This window comes from Prinia subflava, chromosome 8, assembly GCF_021018805.1.
Source record: "Prinia subflava isolate CZ2003 ecotype Zambia chromosome 8, Cam_Psub_1.2, whole genome shotgun sequence".
Classification (NCBI taxonomy): Eukaryota; Metazoa; Chordata; class Aves; order Passeriformes; family Cisticolidae; genus Prinia; species Prinia subflava.
In genome coordinates, this window is record NC_086254.1 from 1,112,436 (window position 1) to 1,132,261 (window position 19,826).

Sequence of the window (19,826 nt, forward strand, 5' to 3'; positions counted from 1 at the left end):
GGGAAGGCAAACACAGGACTCTGGCTGGGTAGGACACCCAGGCAGTGCCCAGGATGTGTGTTCCAACCCTCAGGCTGGAAAACCAGGATGGAGTCCCCAGGATGGATTCCTTGGCATCCTTTGGGCTGCACACGGGAGAGAGGGGAGCAAGGAACCTCTTCTGAAGTGGTGACCACCCAGGGAGGACCAGGATCGGCAGAAATTGATCCCAGCTCCATCTCAGAGATGGATTCTGGAGCTGATAATGGTTGTGTGGGGTTTCATGAGCTCTGAAAGCCTTTTTGGGAAGAGCAGCACAGGGGCTGGTGAGCCAAGGGAACCACAGACGTGAGCAGTGTGGAGATGGCTTTTTTTCATCCTGATGGAATATTGCCTATGAAAATCTTCCCAGTTCCACAAACGTGGCTGTGCTGAGAGGCAGGAGCAAGGCTGGCAGTGCATGGTGGGGCTGGGACCTGCTGGGAGCCTGGCACAGGGACGGGAACCTGCCAGGGGACCATGGGGACATGTCCACAGACTTGGATGAGGGGTTCTCTGAGGTACCATGGGGACATTTCCACACACTTGGTTGGTTCTTTGAGGGCCTTCTGGTTCAGTGTCAGTGTTTTTGTGGTATTTTCATGATACTATTCAAGGAGATTTCCCTGGTCCCAAATCCCCATGCTGCATTTGGTTTGCAAGTTGCCCGGTGGGAAACGTGTCTGTGGTGGAGAGCAAAGCCCCCAGCCCAGCCCCCTGCTCAGGGGTTGTTGGACAGCTCTGGAGAAGGGGCAAGAGCCCCAGTGCCACCCCGAGGAGGGGCCACAGTGCTCAGATGGAACATTTGAAGATGGAAAACCCATCGGTGCTCTGCCCCCAGCCCCAGCACGGGGATGGAGCAGGAGCACCACTCCACCCACGGCTGGAGCTCCCCAGGGTCTTGCTGGGCACGGGGAGCAGCAGCCACAGGGGAGCTGGAGGGTTCTGTGTTTCTGACATGGACATTCGGGCTGCATTCAAAGTGAGCCCATCCCAGAATGGCTTGGGTGGGAGGGACCCATCCAGTGCCACCCCTGCCATGGGCAGGGGCACCTCCCACTGTCCCAGGATGCTCCAACCTGGCCCCGAACACGTTCAGGGATGGGAATTCCAGCCTGGACTGCTCTGGCTGTGCCAGGACAGCCCTTTTATCTCAGACAGGCATCGAGCACCTGCATAAAGCTTTTACAGATTCCAGCCTCAGGGGCTTTCCCACCCGGTGCTTTGGAGATCTCCCATGCCTGCCCCTCGTGGGCCCCTTTTCACTGTTTTTTCCCCCCTTTCAGGCTTGAGTTTGGCTGCAGGTTTCTGTCTGAGGGTGCTGAGTGTTCCTGAGGAACAGCCACACATCCCTGGGGGCCTCTGGCACAGGAGCTGCTGCTGGGCCCCTTTGGAGCACCCCTTGTTGGAGGTGGGAGGTGCTGGACTCCAGAGGGTCTGCAAGGTTTCTGCTCAGTGACATTACAGCTTTAAAAAAACCTAATATATCTGGGCAGCAGAATTTAATCCAGGATTTCTCATTCCAGGGTATCATGGCTCTCTTCCAGCACTAAAACACACCACAGGATCCAGGTAGGAGCTGATTTTCAGCTCTTCAGCCCTCAGGGGAGAGGCATTGTCATTTTTTTAATGGCTGTAGAAGCCCAGGCTGTGAAAGCGATTTCAGGAATGCTTTAAATCCATGGTTTGCTGCTATTCCATCTGTGGCTGAGCTCAGGGACTGCAGGGCTGGAGTTTCCTTCTTTCAGGGGCTGGGGCAGGGGGTGTCAGACCCCAGCCCCATGGACTCACCAAACACCGAGTCTGAGTGCAAGCTCAGCCCAGGGGGAGGATCAAACCCCTTTCCAATGACTTGAAAAATCAGTGTAATTGCTTTTAGTGATTCTTGGGGTTGTCCAAGAGTTGGACTTGATGACCCTTGTGGGTCCCTTCCAACTCTGTGATTACCCTGGGGGGGTGATTATCCAGAGAAAACAGGAATTGGTCGCTGCCTGATTGGTTTGTGGTGGGCCTGGAAACAAATGAAGGTGGTGCAAAGGCCTGGAGGTGTCTCTGCAGTGATACCAGAGCTGGCATTGCCTCTGAGTGTCCCTTGGCCAGGTAAAATTCCCATTTTAGTGCCGAGCAGGTGTCAGAGGGAGCAACGTCTCAGAGTGAAACCCGTGAATTGGCAAGGGCTGGGAAATTACAGATGTGCTTAATGGAACAGAACCCCTTGTTTACGTTTCTAATGTGCTGCTGGAGCAAACTGCCTCCCAAATAAAAATACTTAAAGTTACGATTAGGATTTATTTACATAATTACTGCCAGAGAAATTCCTGGAACGTGCTGAGCAGCACAAGAGGAACCTCCTGGCTCTCCCTCTGTGCTTGCCCATGTCTCCAGGTTGGTTTGCTGTTGGGGGGTCTGTCAAAGCTGTTCCCAGCCCAGGGAGGCAGGGAGGCTTTTGTTCCCAAATGAATCCATCTATATTGTCTGTATGTTTGGTTTGCTGGCTGTGGCTGAGGCAGAGCCAGCTCATCCTGGTGATTGTGCTGTTGGCTGGAGCAGCATTCCTGGGCTGGCACCTCTCTCCTGGGGCACAGAACCTGGCAGCACCGAGGGTGCCCTTGGGCTCTGCTCCCTGAGGTGAGGGAGCCCCTGCCCTGTGCACTGGGAGCAGTGGTGGCTTTCAGAGCTACTCCCAGCCTGTCCTGGCCACCTCCAGCCCCGGGGAGTCCCTGCCCAGCTCTGGGTGGCTCTGGGGACTCTGCTGATTTATTTCTGCTGGAAATGTGCAGCCCAAAGCACAATAGGCCCGGGACAGGCTTGTGCTGATTAAATCCAGCCCTGGGCATGACAAATCTTCCTCTTAATATTTCAATTTACTTTGGCAAACTCGCGCCCTCATCGTGTCTCCTAAATCACAGGGTGAGTGCTGCTGACAGAAATTCCCACTCCTGGCTGGGCAGTGCCTGCTCTTCCCTGGGGTTGGGACCTGTGGGGTTTGCAAACTCCTCCCTGCTCCAGCCTCCCATGGAGCAGGATTTTTCCTCAGCTGTCAGATTTGGGAGATGGGAATTTTCTTTGTGCTGGAATGTGGATGTTCTCCTCTCGGTGGGGTGTGGAGCTGGGGCCCTGCACTGACAAACACCTTACTCAGGGTGCTTGGCTGAACCCTCTGAGGGAGCTGCATGCTCCTAGTGGGGTCTCAGGGGTGTCCAGACCCTCCCATGCCTTTGGAAGTTGTGCTGCTGGGCAGCACTTGGAGCTGCCCCTGCATCCCTGGCAGTGCCCAAGGCCAGGCTGGATGGGGTTTGGAGCAGCCTGGGACAGTGGAAGGTGTCCCTGCCATGGCAGGGGTGGTTCAGGATGCGTTTTAAGGTTCTCTCCAACCCAAACACTCCACGATGCTCTAACCTTTTACAGGCAGCTCAGTGCAGACCTCTATGTTCTCTGTAGTTATTCCCAAGGCTGAGATCTGCAGTCTGAGTGTTGGGGAATCCTGCTTTCCTAAAGCTCCACTGCTCTGGCTCCCCTCACTCCTCTCCAGCACCCAGAGGCAGCAGCTGCTTTGCTGTTTGTTTGCCCAGCTCCTGCCTCAGGCCCTGGGTCCGAGCTCAGCCCACCGCTCCCACACCCAGCTGCAGCCCGGGCTGCTGGTCCAGCCCCTCCTCCGGGCCAGGCTTTGCTCCATGCCCATCAAAGCAGGCAGATAACGACAATCACCCTCTTTCTCCGGTTTCCTGGCAGGGAGAAGATGCCATTCCACCATGTGACAGCTGGCTTGTTGTACAAGGGCAATTACCTGAACCGCTCGCTCTCGGCCGGCAGCGACAGCGAGCAGCTGGCCAACATCTCCGTGGAGGAGCTGGATGGTGAGTGCTGCCCGGGGCTCTGGGGGGAGGAAGGCTCCTCTGCACCTTCTCCATGGTGTCCTGTGCATGGAAGGCAGGTGGGAAGTGGGATGGCTCAGCAGACCAGGGGCATGGAGAATGTCCCCAACCAAAGTTGTGTTGGGAGCCGTGGAGGGATTTTAGTCGCGGTTTTTGTCCTTCTGCAGCTTTTTGAAACATTAAGCCTGCATTTTATGGGCAGAATGAGAAAATTTAGGTTCACACTGTCCCAAAGATGTCTGTAGTCTTCCCTGGGACCCTGCAGAGCTGAGTCTGTTCTTCCCACCAAGTCTCATGTGCTTTGAGGCCTTCCCAAAGGGAGGTTCCTCTTCATGTCTCAAGGTAAGAAGATGCATGGAGGTAGCTCGGGGCTTAAAAGAGCTTTAAAATTCCATTTTCCAGATCAGTGGTAGGGAGCACAGAGCAGCCTTAGTCTGGCACAGGCCATCAGGAAAGTTGTCCACGTGTGCTGCCTGGAGGATCCCATCATTTTCCCCCTGGTAGTTGTTGTTAATCCCCTCTGCCCTGGACCAGGATGCGTAGCCAGGTACTCCTCATCTGGTTTCGGGGGGAAAAGTCTCTTTTGTAGAGGATTTGTGGCTCACCAGGGTAATTTCTGAGTTAAATAATTAGAGTTAATGTTGTTGACAGCCGGTCTTTGAGCATTGTGGAATGAATTGGAGCTCTTGGTTTGCTCTCCAGTGGACACTTGGTACAAGCCATGGTCAGAATCAGGAGAACTTTTTGAGGGAAGGATCAAGGGAAGGGTGCAAGATGGAACTGGTCCTTCCGGGACAGCCTGGAGGCATTTTGGAAAAACAGGAGGCCAACATTTCTGCCCACCCTGGCCCTTTTCTTGTGTGCTTTGGTAAATCAGACACTAATTTCCCAGCCTTTCCAACTCGGAGCCTTTGGATTTGGGTTTGTGAGCTTTACATGAATTTAGCTCAGGTACCAACAGTGTTTTCCTCTTCCCAATGAGGGTGTGAGGACACAGCTCAGGTGAGAGACAACCTGAGAAACCACTTCAGTGCAGCTCAGCTCAGAGCCAGGCACTCCAGGGCTGCCAAGGTCACTTTCTGGGCTCTTCCCCTGGAGCTTGGCTTGAAGGTTTGAGTACAGCTGAACTGAGCTGGCTCAGCAGCTCCTCATCCCAAAGATGCCAATAGCGTGGCCAGGCACAGCTTTGCCTTGTCCCTGTGCAGGGTCAGGGGGCTGGGAGCACACACCAGGAGGGAGGAGGTCCTGCAGCTCACTCCAAGCACAGACAAGGATCTTCTGTTGTCCCTGTCGCGACTGAAGCACGGCTGCTGCCATTGCCTGTCAGACTGGCAGAGACGTGGCAGGAGCTGCTTGAAGCTGGCAGGGCCGGGAGGGCACGGGGGATGCTCGTCCCTGCCTCGCTTCCATGCCTCCCTTTCGCAAGGAACGGGCTGGGTGAGGGGAGGAAATCCCGCCTCAGTTCCACCCTCCCCGGCTGTCCCCGGTCCCCGTGCGGATCCCGGCGCCCTCGGGCATCGCTGTGTCCGCGGGAGGAGCGGGAGCCCAGCCCCGCCTGCCCCGGGGGAATCCGGCGCTCCAGAGCTGCGATGGGCGCCCTTAATTACGGGCAAATGCGGGAATTTCGGCGTGGAGGAGCCGCCTTTGGAGAAGGAGCAGCCGAGCGCTGCTGCCTCCAGTCCCCCTGCAGTGGGAGTGGGGGCGCAGGGGGCTCCTTGGTGTCCTCTCACAGGGTTCGGGCAGAGCCCTTCACCTCAGCATCCCTTAATTCCCTTTATTCCCTGCCTGTTAAGCGCAGGCTCGTGCTCGAATTAAGATCGGTTCTTTTCCTGGCAGCCTTTGCTGTGCACCCCTCCCGGCGAGGGCTGTGTGCCTCTGCCGTGAGCAGTCCCCAGCTCCACCTCGGGTTATTCTCTTCCACCTGCAGACACAGGAGTGGCTCTGGACTGGTGTGTGTCTGAAAAGCCAGAGCAGCAGAAGAAGCTGGAGATGCTTTTCCATGTGCCAGCAGCGTTCAGCCTCTGGAATTCATATTTAAAATGAAGTCAGCAGTCTCCATCTCCCTGTGTTTTGTCTCTAATACCAGATCAGTGCCTGACTGTGCTGGTAATTGGGGAAGGTTCACTGCCCAAACCCCAAACAGAATTAGTCTTTCTGCCTTTAAGCATAAACTGTCTGAGGATGAGTAACAAAATGTTCTTCCTTGAGAAGTTAATGTCAGGCTATTGGAGCTCTGTGGATGGATCAAGCTGTGAGAGCTCGATGCCAATAACAGATTTGCATTTCATCTTCCAGGCTGGGGGAGAGATGCCAAAATTCTCCTTGGTTTCTTTTTCAATGAGATTTCGGTCCTGAGGGAGTTCCAGCCTATTGAGAAATTCCAGTCACACAGATTAAATTATGATAGGTTTGGAGCTGGAGGAGTCACTGGGAATTTTCTATAACGTTCCTCTGCACTCAAGGCTCCAACAAGTGCCTGATCTGTTGGGTTCTTTCCAGCAGATTTCTTTTTTTTCTGTGTCTGGCACTGTGTGTGTCAGCACTGTTCACTTGGGAAGGGTTTCTGGGATGCTGCAGGGGGACGGTGCTGCAGCCTGACCCTGCTCTCAGCTCATCCTACAGGGAATACCCAGGAGTTCTCCCTGTTTCAGCTGCAGGTGGGGGCTGGAGGAGAACAGGGAGCTCAGGAAATGGAAAAGAGCTCTGATTTCAAGTAATGTAAGGGGGAAAGAGCCCAGGGCTTGGGGTGAATGCTCAAAGTGCTTCTCTGCCTCTTCTCTGAGAGGTTATTTTCCAAATGAATATTCAGAATCAGAAAATCCCACAATGGTTTGGGTGGGAAGGAACCTTAAATCTCATCCAGTGCCACCCCTCCATGGGCAGGGACACCTTCTACTGTCCCAGGCTGCTCCAAGCCCCAGTGTCCAACCTGGCCTTGGACACTGCCAGGGATCCAGGGGCAGCCACAGCTGCTCTGGGCACCCTGTGCCAGGGCCTGCCCACCCTCCCAGGGAACAATTCCCTCCCAGTCTCCCATCCATCCCTGCCCTCTGGCAGTGGGAAGCCATTCCCCGTGTCCTGTCTCCCCAGCCCTTGTTCCCAGTCCCTCTGCAGCTCTCCTGGAGCCCCTTTAGGCCCTGGGAGAGGCTCTGAGCTCTCCCTGGAGCCTTTTCCACGTGAACAGTCCCACATTTCTCAGCCTGTCTCCATAGGGGAGGTGCTCCAGTCCCTTTATCAACTTCATGGTCTCCTCCAGCCTTGGTCCAACAATTCCATGTCCTCCCCACTTTGGGGACACCAGAACTGTGTCCAGTTTCCCAGGTGAGGCCTCAAGAGAGCACAGGAAGTTTTTCCCTGTGAAAGTTTCCTGACTTGCAGCAGCCATCTGTCATCCCCAACTGCACTCTGGTTTTCTGCACGCTGCTGGCAGCAGGGGGAGGCTGGGAGAGGAGAGGTCACTGCTGGTGGGTGTCTATTCCCAGCAGCAGCCTTTGCTATTTGTGGGGCTGGAGTGGTGTGAGGGTGTTTGGCAGCTGTCACAAAGGGAATTAACTTGCCCAGAGCTAAATCAGGAGATCCTTAACTTTGTAACTCGGGATAAATAATGGAGCTGGGAGTTGCAGCTCATCCATAACCTGGCTCTGAGGGACTGGAAGCATGGAGGAGCCTCAGGTAGATGTTACTGCCATGTGCTTGGAGGTTTCTATGCATGAAATGACAAATTCAGGCTGGAGGGGCTGTTTTACACAGATTTTCTGGCTCTTGTTGGTTGACATAAAATCATGGCACAGTTTGTGCAGACTCTGAGCTTTGCATGTCCCTTTCAAGGCAGCTCCTGTCCTCACGTTCTGAACCACCAGGAGTATTTTTAATAAAAAATGCTGGATGGAAATAATCATGTCGAGCTTGAGTCATCCACCTCCACAGGCACTATCTAAAGGGTATTGTCAGGAGGGAAAAACATTTCCAGAGTGGGAATGTGACAAATCTCACCTGAAGGGAGATGCATGATAAGCAGCCTTTGGGGAGATGCAAGTAGGGCCTTGCAGAGAAACCCAAATGTGAACCACAGCAGCAACATTTGTCCAGGCAGACATCCCAATAACTCCTTCCCTGAGCCAGGTTCCTTTGGCATCAGCAGCAGGAAATGTTGGCATCTGGTGCCTCACCCACGGAGCTCCTGCCTCAGGTAGGGCTGGGGTGTTTGTGGGGCTTTCCTAGACAGGAGGAGATCTTTGAGCTTCTTGCAGCCCCTAAGGTCCAGCTCCAGGGTGGCAATGCCAGGGTTTTGCCTGGTTGAACTGGAGATGTGGGCAGAGCAGCCCAGGAAAGGGGGCCGCAGGAGCTTGGGATGCAGGGGAATATAGGGCAGGAATGTGGGGACCTCCCTCACCAGGAGGCTTTTCCATCCTTATGGATTATAAACCACAGCAGATGCCTGACTTCTACTTCTCTTCCCACCACCTCCCCTCTGTCAGCAGCTCTCACCTGGGTCTCTTTCCTGGCCGTAGAAGACATCCCTGAGTAGCTCCAGAGTCCACTGGGAGCAGCTCCTGAGGGAATTTAGGGTCCTGGTTAAGTGCTGCTGCACATGGAGCTGGGATTAGCAGCTGTCTCCTGCTGGCCAGTGATTCAGGCAGGGCCAAGGGGCTCAAGGGCTGGGGGGGCTGCAGCCCCAGGAGCAGGGCAGGGTGGCAGTCGTGGGGCTGGAGACACTCTGGGGTCACACTGGCGTCACACTGGGGTCACACACCACAGGCAGAATGCCCCAACATGACAAACACAGCTGTGCCATCCTAACCCTGCCTCTGAAAACCAGCCCAGGTGAGGGCTGCTCACCCTCCTGTGCACATCTGGTGACCATCCTTGGGTGTTGGGAATCCTGGGACGGAGGGGCCATGTCCTGCAGGGCTCTGTCACCAACCAGGCTCCTCTGGGGGCTGTTATTTAACAAAACCCCTGTGAGCCCCATGGCCAGCTCAGGGCTGGCTCTCTGTGCTGTTATCAGGAAGGCTTGGTAAGATTCCCTGGCTGCAGAGTCAGGGCTGCTGTGCTCCTGTCCCTCTCCAGAGGCTGAGTTTTCCCTGGCACTTTAATCCTGCCCTGGGCATGGCACAGAAGGGAAAGGACAGGGACAGTCCCTCCAGCCTCCCCAGCTGATTATCTTCGGTGTTCCAGGGGGGATCCAGGGAACAGGAGCAGGAATGTGCTCCAGCAGGGAGACCCAGGGGAGGCAGGCATTAGTCAGTGGACTGAGTCATGGAGCAGCAACAGGCTGAGCTCCAGAGAGAGGAAAAAACACCTGGAAAGAGGGAGGAAAGGAAAGGAAAGGAAAGGAAAGGAAAGGAAAGGAAAGGAAAGGAAAGGAAAGGAAAGGAAAGGAAAGGAAAGGAAAGGAAAGGAAAGGAAAGGAAAGGAAAAGGAAAGGAAAGGAAAGGAAAGGAAAGGAAAGGAAAGGAAAGGAAAGGAAAAGGAAAGGAAAGGAAAGGAAAGGAAAGGAAATTCTTGTGGGATAGGAGATGCTCTGAACATGGATCCCTTCACAGCTCTCCAAGTTCACACTCAGTGCAAGCCCTGCAAGCATTAATGCAGTGGCTGGGACTGTATAAAGCTCATTTGCTATTTCCCAGAGCTCTTTTCCAAGGGAGGTTCATCCCCAGTGTCGCTGCTGTGAGTGGCCACGGCTGGAAATGGAATTATTCCTGTCTGCTATTGAGCTGTGATGGGGTTTCATGTCCCTGAATACCAAACTGTGCCAGCACCATGCTCAGGCTGCTGGGGACAGGAGGAGCTCTGTATCTCCCTTCTGCAGAGCTCCTTCTGCCAATTTTCCAGCTACAGCTTGGAATTCCAGTGTGGATTTCCTTGGGACTTGGGAGTTCCAGGTATGGAGCAGCCTCCCTAAAGAAATGATAAAATCTGGTGCAATGTTAATGTTCTGAGGATCACAGAATCCTAGAACAGTTTGGGATTTGAAGGGACCTCAAAGCCTCCCACTGCCCCAGGCTGCTCCAAGCCCCAGTGTCCAGCCTGGCCTTGGGCACTGCCAGGGATCCAAGGCTGCTCTGGGCACCCTGTGCCAGGGCCTGCCCAGTGAACTCTGCAGGAAGTCTTGAGTTGCAGGTTCCCATCTGCTCCAGACAGTTCCTGGATGGGGACAGGGTGGGTCCCGTCCCTGAAGCTGTGACAGCTCAGCCCTGAGGAGGCTGCAGGGATCCCCAAGGCAGAGGTTTGTGGGTTGCCATTCCTTGTGCTCTGTGCCATTAGGAGTTTCCAGGTGCCAGCATTCCTGGGGCACTGGCTGAGGGGAGGCCCCTGCCCAGCACAGCTCCATTCTCCTGAGCTCCCTTTGGGAATCCTTCCCTGTGGCAGCACAGCCACAGACACTCATCCAGCATCACCACCCTTCCCCCCTCAGCCTCCAGGAAAGCTATTTTTCCCAGGAATTAGCATCCCTGCCCTCCCCAGACAGGCAGTGCAGTGTGTGGACACCCAAAAGGTGGGGGCACAGGGAGCTCTGCAGAGGAATTCCAGCTTCTGAGGGTTGGAGCTGCTGCGTTGCCATCGGGCCCACGGGGGCTGGGGGATGAGCTCTGAGATTCTCCAGCACTGCAGCTCCTCAGCAGGAAGGTGGCAGAAAGCTTTGGATGGGAGAAACTCCAGAACAGGAAGTATTTCCATTCCCCTCTATATCCCAAACCCTGCACAAGGAGCCTGAACTTTGGCAGGTTGATTTTCCAGGGGGACAAACCAGCCTTGGGAAGGGCTCCAGGGGCTCTGCTCCCCCTGTCCCATGCCCCCTCCCAGAGGGGAATGTGTCACCTGCACTGCCCGCCCCCAAAATCCAGGAACAGGCAATCAGCAGCATCTCCAAGGACAGAGTCCTTGCAGCAAGAGAGTACAAATAAAATGGGATTGCTGCCAACAAATTAAAATGACAGGGACACCATCTGGATAACAATTAAAGGGATGGTTTGAGCTCCAGCTATGCTGACACAGTTTGGGAATGGGCTGGTGAGACAAGGAGTTACTGGGAGGGATATTCAGATATCCTCGGGCAGGGCTGGAGGATTCCTGGATTATTGTAGTGGAGATGGAGCCTGTTCAGACAGATGGATTTGGGGAGAGGGATACAAACCATGCCTTGGTGCAGCTCCTTTTGGGTATGCTGTGGGTGTCTCTCTCACCAGAAGTGCAGCTGAGGCTTTGGTGCTCCCTGGCATTCCATGGATCCTACCAGGGCCATGCTCCTGTGGCTGGGAATTTGCTGCCTGTGTCCCCTCCAGCCACAGGAATGGAGCAAATCCACATCAGGAGCTAAACCTGCTATAAAAGGCATTTAAATCTGGCTGTGACATGTTTATCCAATTTTTATTAGGGATTTTTAATTTTTGATGCAAGCTCCTAGGCTGGATCATTAATTTTACAAGTTCTTCAATCCCTGGTGTTAAACCTGGGTTTAGCAAGTCCCTGCTATTCCATGAAGCATTCCTGGATGCACCCAGGGGTCTCATCCTGACCTGCTGCCTTATTGCCTGCGAGCTGCTCAGTGGCAGTGGCACTGCCTGGGGCAGGGCTCCTGCAGCCCAGGGGTGTGAGATTCCCTGGACATCCCCTGGAGTCTGGATGCCTCTGTGTGCCCCATTTTCCAGGATGGGAAGAGCTGTGGATTCAGAGAGGTGTTGGTGTGTTGTGCACACCCAGCCAGGTCCCAGGGATCATTTGGGATGGGGTCAGTCTGTCCAGAGCATCTTTCCCTGGCAAAGGGAGGCATCAATTCCTGCCTGAGGCTTTTGGGGCTGGGCGGGGCTGGCAGGGCTTACAGGAGCAGATTTTGGACATCATCCCCACCCCATAAAGGGCCATGATGGTGCCTCTCCTTTGGATCAGGTGGGAATTGTCCCAGCCATCCAATCCAGCTCCTTCCCCAATCCAGCCACAGGGGTGAGACTCTGGAGAAACCTCAGTGCTGCAGAAGCCACAGCAACTCTGGGACTCAAACTGTTGGTCCCCAGCTGAAAATCCCTCTGAAAAGCCATTTCTTCCCATTTAACTGCACAGGCAGAGGCACAAACCTGGCCCTTTCCCTGGATTTAAGCTGCCTTAGGCATCCCTTGTGGCATTGAGTGCTAAGCAAATGGTTCATTCTTTATTTCAGTTCCTGGGGCCTCTCTCTGTGCTGGGCTCAGGAGCTCAGGGAGGGCTGAGAAAAGGTGTCAAAGCTGAGGGGCTGGGGCAGGGATGGCTCTGGTAATCCCAGCCTTGCATGCAGAGCCCAGGAGCAGGATGGGCATGAGGGGCCTGTGGGGCTGCCAGGGCTCTGCTCGCTCAGACAGGGCCTCAGAGCTGGCCTTTAATTACCCTGATTCAGAATCCTGCAGGGTCTGGAGGTGATTCTGGTGCTCTGCCTGCCGGGCTGGTGGGGCAGTGCAGTGCCAGATGTCCCTGGGGCTGTGGGGACAGGGATTTCAGCCAGGAGGTGATGTTCATTTAGCACATCTGCTGAAATCAAGACCCAGCCCAGCAGAGTCGATGCCCTGACTCCTCAGTACAGCCTCCTCTCCAAGGCACCAACGCCTGCAAAACCCCACTGAATCTGTGCAGGGGAACATTCAAAAATAGGTTTTCCCCCTAAATAAGGAGCTTTAGGGGTTAGGTGTACACTGGAGAAGCAGAAGGACAGATCCTTGTTCACAATCCTTCACTGGGATGGTTTGGCTGTTGCTGATTCCTCTGTGCTCAGTTTACCAGGCAGCAGAGAGATTTGGGAAGGGGGAGAAGCCACCACAGCCTCGAGAGCTGCCAGAGCCTCCTCCGTGGCTCCTGCTCCCCTTGAGCAGTGGCCTTGCCTGGACTCCCCAGTGCCCGTGTCCCTGTGGTCCCTGCTGGTGACAGGGGGTGGCATAATGCTGCTGCAGCAGTGGCAGGGACAGAAACCCAGTGACTGAGGGGGTCTCACCTGGTGCCTTTGAAGGGCTTTTTTACAGATGCCACTCGAGCAGAGCCTTTGGAATCGTCTCCAGATGTCAAGGTCGGTGCTCCTGGTTTGAGATGGGGACACTGCCCATGGCACTGCCAGGATCCCAGCCCTGCTGCTCCGGGAAGTATCCATCACCCGCAGGGCTCTGCTGAGGGACACTGCGTTCTGCGTTCCTGTCCCCATGTCCCTGTGTGCCAGAAAGTGCCTGTCCTGTCCTGAGGCCAAGGCCAGGGCCCTGGCACAGTGAGCAGGGTGTGAGGCCAGCAGAGGGATGTCAGCAGTACCGGGAATTAAACCTGGTTGTCCTCTCCCTCTGGCTGGAATTCTCTGTTTGTCAGATCCCCTTGCCCAGACGTGGTTCCTGGGACATCACAGCCTCAGCTCAGATGAGGAAGAGGTGCCAAGGCCGGGTTCATTAAAGGGATTGTGCAAGGATGCTCCCTTTAGGATCTGCACTGCATGTCCCCAGAAAGTCAAAGCTGGGGGAAGCAGGAGAGGAGGGAACAGGGGGCTGTGCCCCAGTGGGATGGGGCAGGAGGGTGGGAGGGAGCAGAGGGCAGAGGGTTTGGAGCTGGGGTGGAGCTGAGAGGAGCAGCTGCCTCCAGCCTTGGATTTGCTGTTCCCAGAGCCAAAGGAGCCAGAGCCATGTGCACTGTCCCTGGAGCCTGCAGCTCCAGGGACACCACGTGTGCGTTGCTGTGGGGTTTGCTGTGGGGGAGGGCTGATTCCTTGTACCCTGGGGATGTCTCTGCTGAGGTTTATCTGCAGCCACAGCCAGATGGGTCCGGGGGGCCTGGGAATGGAGGAGGAGCCCAGCAGGACGTGCTGCTCTCCCAGCTCAGCCTTTGGTGACATCAAAGCAGATCTGCAGGAGCCCTTGGAAGTCTGGCCTTGGACACCCATCCATGGGGTGCCCCCCTGCAGGGACCTTGGTGCTCCCAGGCCCTGGGGCTGTGCAGGGCTGCAAGGACCCCCCAGGCAGGGCTGGGAGGGACAGGGATGCTCCGGGAACAGCGGGGACCAACAGGAGAGCTCAGCCTCCTTTGCTTCCTGATCTGACCCTGGATGCCAGGAGTGCCCAGGGCCACAAGGAGTGCCCAGGAGCACAGGGAGTGCCCAGGGCCACAAGGAGTGCCCAGGAGCACAGGGAGTGCCCAGGGGCACAGGGAATGTCCAGGGGCACAGGGAGTGTCCATGGGCACAGGGAAAGTCCAGGGGCACAGGGAGCGCCCAGGGGCACAGGGAATGTCCAGGGGCACAGGGAGCGCCCAGGGGCACAGGGAATGTCCAGGGGCACAGGGAGTGTCTGGGAGCACCTGGACAGCAGCAGAGCTCCTGGGGCCAGGCAGGAGCTGCAGTTTTGGAACGCTCTGGGAGCCCTCAGTGCCAGCACAGCCACTGCAGGGTGAGAGCACTGCAGCTCCTAGGGCTGGTGCCAGCCTGGCTCAGGCTGTTTGCTCTCCAAATGAAATGAGTTAAAGCTGAGCCGTGGTTTTGGCAGGCTGATCTCAGCCCAAAGTCCTGCCCTCCCTCCTCACTGGGTGGTGCTGGGCAGGGAGGGCCTGGCCAGGGGCTCTCTGGGGCACCCCTGCATCAGGTGGGGTTTGGGGGATGAGCTGAGCCAGGACCTCTCTGTCTGCCTTGGTCTCCTGTTCACCCCCTCTCCAAAGGGCTCTTGTGGCCTGGTCCCAGCTGAGAGGGACAAAAGGGAGGGACAGTGGCAGTGCTGGGACAACAGCAGTACCCACATGAGCATCACTTGGAGCAACGCTCAGAATGACAGGACAGGAGATCAAGGAGCTCAGTGCCCAGGTCTGCAGAGTCCTGGCACCGTTCAGCAGTGGGGAAAGCAGCTGGGATCCAAATCTGGCTGGAATTGGGATGGGTTGGATAAGCAGGGATCTGCTCAGTCCCAGCCCATGTCCTGCCTGGAGCTGGGGGGTCACAGGCAGCCCGAGCCAAGTAAGAGCAAGAAAAAGAACTCCCAGAAACACTGACATTTGGAATTTTCAGTCTTTAATAGTGCAGAACAGCACAAAGGCTTTCTGAAAATGTCTTCTTTGTTTTGATAACAATTCTGGGGGGGGGGGGGGGGGGGGGGGGGGGGAACCAACAAAAGAAAGAAAACCCCAAGCGTTGGTAGTGAATTATATTTGTGTCTCATGGTCCTGAATGCACATCATTAAGATATCATTTAGGAAAAGTCTCTCTAAATAAGCCATTAGAACACACGCCTATTAGAAACATCTGGGATGAGGCAGTATTTGTATTTTAGGATTATTCTTTTGGGCAATTTCTTTTTAATTTGTGAGGAAACACAAATCTCATTACTTTCCTTTCAACGAAATCTAATCCAGGGCATGAGACTGTGGTGAACAGCTCTGGGTGGGGAGGGGCAGGCACGGGGCTCTGGAACCGACTGGAATTGCTGCTTTTTCCCCGAGGCACAAGGGACCTGGAGCAGTTTTGTGCTCAGCAGTTCCTCACGTTTGCACATCAGGAGGGGACACAGCAATTTCTGCCTTGGAAATGGGGAGCTGTGTTTGCCAGCGTGGCTGAGGGGTGAAATGCCCAGCACAAGCACCCCATGGAGCTCGACCCTGCTTTGTAAGTTTGATTCCAGTGCAGGAGAGAAAACGAGAAAATAGAGGGAGTTGGATGTTCTGTCCTGCTTCGCTCCTGGGGGAAGTGGAAGTGAGATGGGCTGAGGTCCCTCTCTAAAGTACAGGAGTAACAATATCCCTGATAGTACAAATCTGTTCCTTAGGGACTGCAGGAGAGTTAACTGCCCCAGGACAGCTCTCAATGCAGCTCTGCAAATAGAGGATTGTTCAGTTTATTGGAGTTTAAAAATAAATGAATGCCCCTACTTTTTTCTATTTTTTTTAGTCTGAGCCAAATCAGCACATTTGAATTTTTGCATTTTTTTCCTCCCATGAATCAGAAGCTGTGGAGGAAAAACGAATTCTCCTCTGTTCCAAATCAAAGTGTTTCATTTCGAGGCTGAGCTTTTTCACTCAGTTCTGCCCTGAAGGTGTGGCAAACGTGCAGACTTTGGCTGGCCAGGTCCCAGCATCCATAGAAAGATCAAATCCAAACATTTCCTCCCAGCCCGGACACGGGGCGGGGGCAGCTGCTGGGAGCTGATGAGGTGTCTCGGAGAGGCTGGGCCTGGTTTGGGGGAAGCTCTGCAGGAGACAGATTGCCTGGGATGGTTCTTTTCCAGCCAAGCCACGGGCCCAGGACAGGGCCAGGATTCGGGCAGGGATGTGCAGGGATCCCTCCCATCCTGGCAGAGGAGCCCCAGGAGTGTCACACCCGAGGCACCCCTGTGCCCTCAGGGTCCCACCTGTGGCTCCCAAGTGCTTTCACTGCTCCCCTGAGAAGCTCCCAGGAGCCCAGCCCGGGTTCAGGCAAAGCCCAGGAATGGCCATTCCAGCCCAGCAGTAAAAGTATCCAGGGTTTGGCTTGGCTGGGATGCAGGAGGGACACTTCCCACTCCATTCTGGGAAGGGGCTTAGGGAGCTGCTGGCTCCTTCAGGGTTCATTCCAGCAGCCTTCCAGGCTCGTTTCTCCACAGCTTTCCTTTGCTGGGTTCCCCATCCTCCCTTTTGTCTGGCTCTCACTTTTCACAAGAAAAGGCTGGAATGTATGAGCTGAGGAAATGGCAGCAGAGCAAATCGAGAGTCTGGTTAAATACAGGGCTCTGGAGGGGAAGTCTGGCTTCTCCTCAGGTTCCCTGCTGTCCTGCACTGGGTCTGGCATTTCCAATCTGCTTTTTTTTCCTCCTTGGGTGAGGAGATGTGCTTTGATTTCTGCAGCTCCCATCAATGAGAGTGAGGCTGAGGTGTTCCCCTCAGGCCTGGCAGAAGGAGATGGGATTAGACAGCAGCTCACACTTCAGGAGCTGTTGCTCAGCAGCTCTTGAGGGTTTGGAGAGCAGCTTTTAGGTGATTGAAGGGTTCAGTTTATTTCCCCTGTAAGAGACAGCAGGCCAGGGCTCTTGGCTGGGCGTCACCTGGGTGTCACCTGAGCCCGAGGGACATCTTGTGTGCATTGCTGTGGGGAAGGGCTGACTCCTTGTACCCTGGGGATGTCTCTGCTGAGGTTTATCTGCAATAACACACACCTGAGGCTGCTGCTTTCAGGTGTTTAGTGTGATTATTTCACCTTCTCACCCACAAATTTGGGCTGGAATCACTGTGTGGAGGCCTGGCAGATAAAAGCTCTCCTGGTGATATTGAGAGCACCTGTTTCCCCATCCCAGCAATGTTTGAAGCCAAATATGGCTCCTCCCTGGAGCTCCTCTGCGTGGAGAAGCTTGCCCGTGGAAAGTTTCTCAGGAGGAGCAGGGTTGGTGTCTTTGCTCAGCCAAAGGAAGAGCTGAGCTTGGGGAGGGACCCCAGGAAAACATGCTGATTTCACAAATGTGAGATTCTGATCCCGGTGATGGAGGCAGGAAAATTCCCGTGGATGGAGCTGGGCTGTCACTGAAGGAATCAGATAACTGATGATGTCCTTAGAGTCCATTTCCCACTCTGATAGAAACCTTTTAGGGACCAGCTCCTAGAGAAAGCTTCACCCTGCTGAGTTTCAGTTCCTGAGTGCTGGAAGATTGGCTGTCCCATCCCACCCTGGGGGTTCTGGGGTGCAGCAGCCCATGGGCACCGCTCATTCTGCCACCTTTCCTCTGCTGGCTGAGGAGGAGGCTCTGGCACAGACCCAGTCCCATCCCAGTTTGCCCTGCACTGGGGTGAGCCTGGCTGTGAGAGAGGGCTGGCCCCAGGCTGGGCTGGGTGTTGGGGCTGGAACAGAGAGAGGCTCTTTTGAACCTCGCTCCTTTGGGTAATTACCACTATGGTAATTTATGTGCTTCATTAATAATCAACTCTCTGCGTTCCCTTGCCTCTCCCAGATCCTGCTGCTGAGGCCTCCAAGGCTTTGATGGGATGAGAGCAGCACAAATTAAGAAAATGGGCTAAGAAAGGGAGGCTGTGAGGCAGGAGGGCCACAGACCCGTCTGGTTTTGCTCTAAAACAGATCAAACGAAGGGGTTTGGTCCTGCTTGGGCATTTCCTTCTACGCCTTCGGGGAGGCACCTCCTCCACCTCCCTCAGCCCCAGCTCTGCTTTGGCTGAGGGCAGTTCAGGAGCAGCTGGGATAATCCTTATCCCCGGGGGGGACACAACCCTGTTGTGGCACTGAGTTCCTCACCCAGAGCGCTCCTTGAGACTTCCCCAGCTCCTGATTGCTGCTGTCCATCCCAAAGGATGAATTGGGAACAAGCAGTGCCTGAGCAGCCTCTTCACAGCAGCTAGCGAGGAGCCTGGGCTCCAGCTGGAGCTTGGAGTTCCGTGGGATAGCCCTGGATAACTCTGGACAGCTGTGAGAAGCTTTCTGGATGTCAGTCAGGGATGTGTGTAGGAATCTTCAAGCCATAAATACTTGGTGAGGGTTGCAGTGACTTTTTTAATTTGAGTGGGGAGAGCAGAATGTGGCAGCCAGAAAAACCCATGATACAAAAATAGTAGTGGCCCTTTTGGGAAGAGGAAATGATATTCCACTAAAAACAGCAACCCCAATTAAATGGGAGCATTTAAAGCAGGGAATTGCTAATTACCTAGATATGGATGAAGCAGACATGGCAAACAGATTTATTGGGGAACTTTGAGCTCTGTACATATGTCCACGATGATTTATTTTCTTGCCAGGAGCTCAGAATTGTCTGGGCTGTGTAAATATTGTGGTTGATGGCTGTAAAGATTTCCAATGGATCAGGCTGGAAAGAGTCATTTGGTCAACCACGGTTACCAGAGCTGAGGATTTTCATTAATGGGGATTTGGGAATGTTTAGGCCAATCCTCACCCTTCTTTCAATTAAACCTTGTTTTAATTAACCTTTGTTTAAATAACCCCTGGCACGTGAAGGAAACCTCTGCCAACACTCCCTTGGGCATGGTGACCTCCTGTGACTCTGGTGGAACAAAACACTTTTCCAAGCAGGTTTGTGTTTGTTAGAGTAGTGCAAGAGGGGCAAGATATTAATTTTTTAACATGAAAGTATGAATTTTCCAGCTGGAATGTGGGAAGTGGCTCCTGCCTCATGTGGAAGGTGATGGGGATGTCTCTGTGCTCACCCTGCACGAGGTGGGCATAGACCATGGTGCCCTCCCCTGCTGTCTCCTCTCCAAACATGGATTTCCAGCACTTTTCCACACCTTCACATCCCTTCTGTTTTGACTTTAATAAGAATAGCAAAGAGTTCAGAGAAAGTAGTTTTGGCATCTACTGTATTTAATTTGCTCCAACTTTCATGTGGAGTTTAATTTAGACTGATGAGAGAGGCAGTTTTATGAGTATAAAACTCCATTAATTACAGATCCTGTCTTAATTATAAATGGCTCTGTTTTAAAGGAAGTTTTACAACCAAAATTAAGACTTGGAGCAGTTCAATCAATATAAACATCAATTAGACCTGACTTTGTACTCCAATTAATTTATGAAGCTTCCCAATGAAGTGTAAGAAGTGTGGCACTTTGTGCTCCTGGCTCTGCCCTCCCCGGGCACCAGCAGGTCCCTGTGCCTCCACTGGAGCCTCCTCAGATCAGCGTGGCTGCAAGAACAACCTTCCCGAGGGGCTGGATGTGCCCAAAGGAACCAGAAGGGTTAATGGTTAAAATGACCCAGCCTGGCCACATTTGTTCACTTGGCTGTGGCCCAGTGAAGTCTGGGATTCCTGGGTGGAAAACTGTCCCACCAGGCTCCCTGAGGAGCTCTGGGACACCCCAGGGTGGCACACGGGCGCTTGTCACAGAGATCACATCAATTCCAGGATGGTTTGGGCTGGCAGGACTTTCAAACTCATTCCACTCCACCCCTGCCATGGCAGGGACAGCTTCCACTGTCCCAGGCTGCACCAAGCCCTGTCCAGCCTGGCCTTGGACATTCCAGGG

General features: G+C 54.3%; 1 protein-coding gene across 5 annotated transcripts in view; it reads left to right on the plus strand.

The window, feature by feature from the left end:
- CALN1 (calneuron 1) overlaps window positions 1-19,826 on the plus strand; it is a 140,097-nt gene that overhangs the window by 36,641 nt on the left and 83,630 nt on the right. For 3 of the 5 annotated variants that reach the window (XM_063402365.1, XM_063402369.1, XM_063402366.1), the window contains exon 3: window positions 3,755-3,875. In XM_063402365.1, the coding sequence (XP_063258435.1) occupies window positions 3,755-3,875 (121 nt within the window). Of the gene's footprint in view, window positions 1-3,750; window positions 3,876-19,826 lie in introns of all 5 variants that reach the window. The other 2 variants (XM_063402368.1, XM_063402367.1) reach the window with 1 other exon arrangement.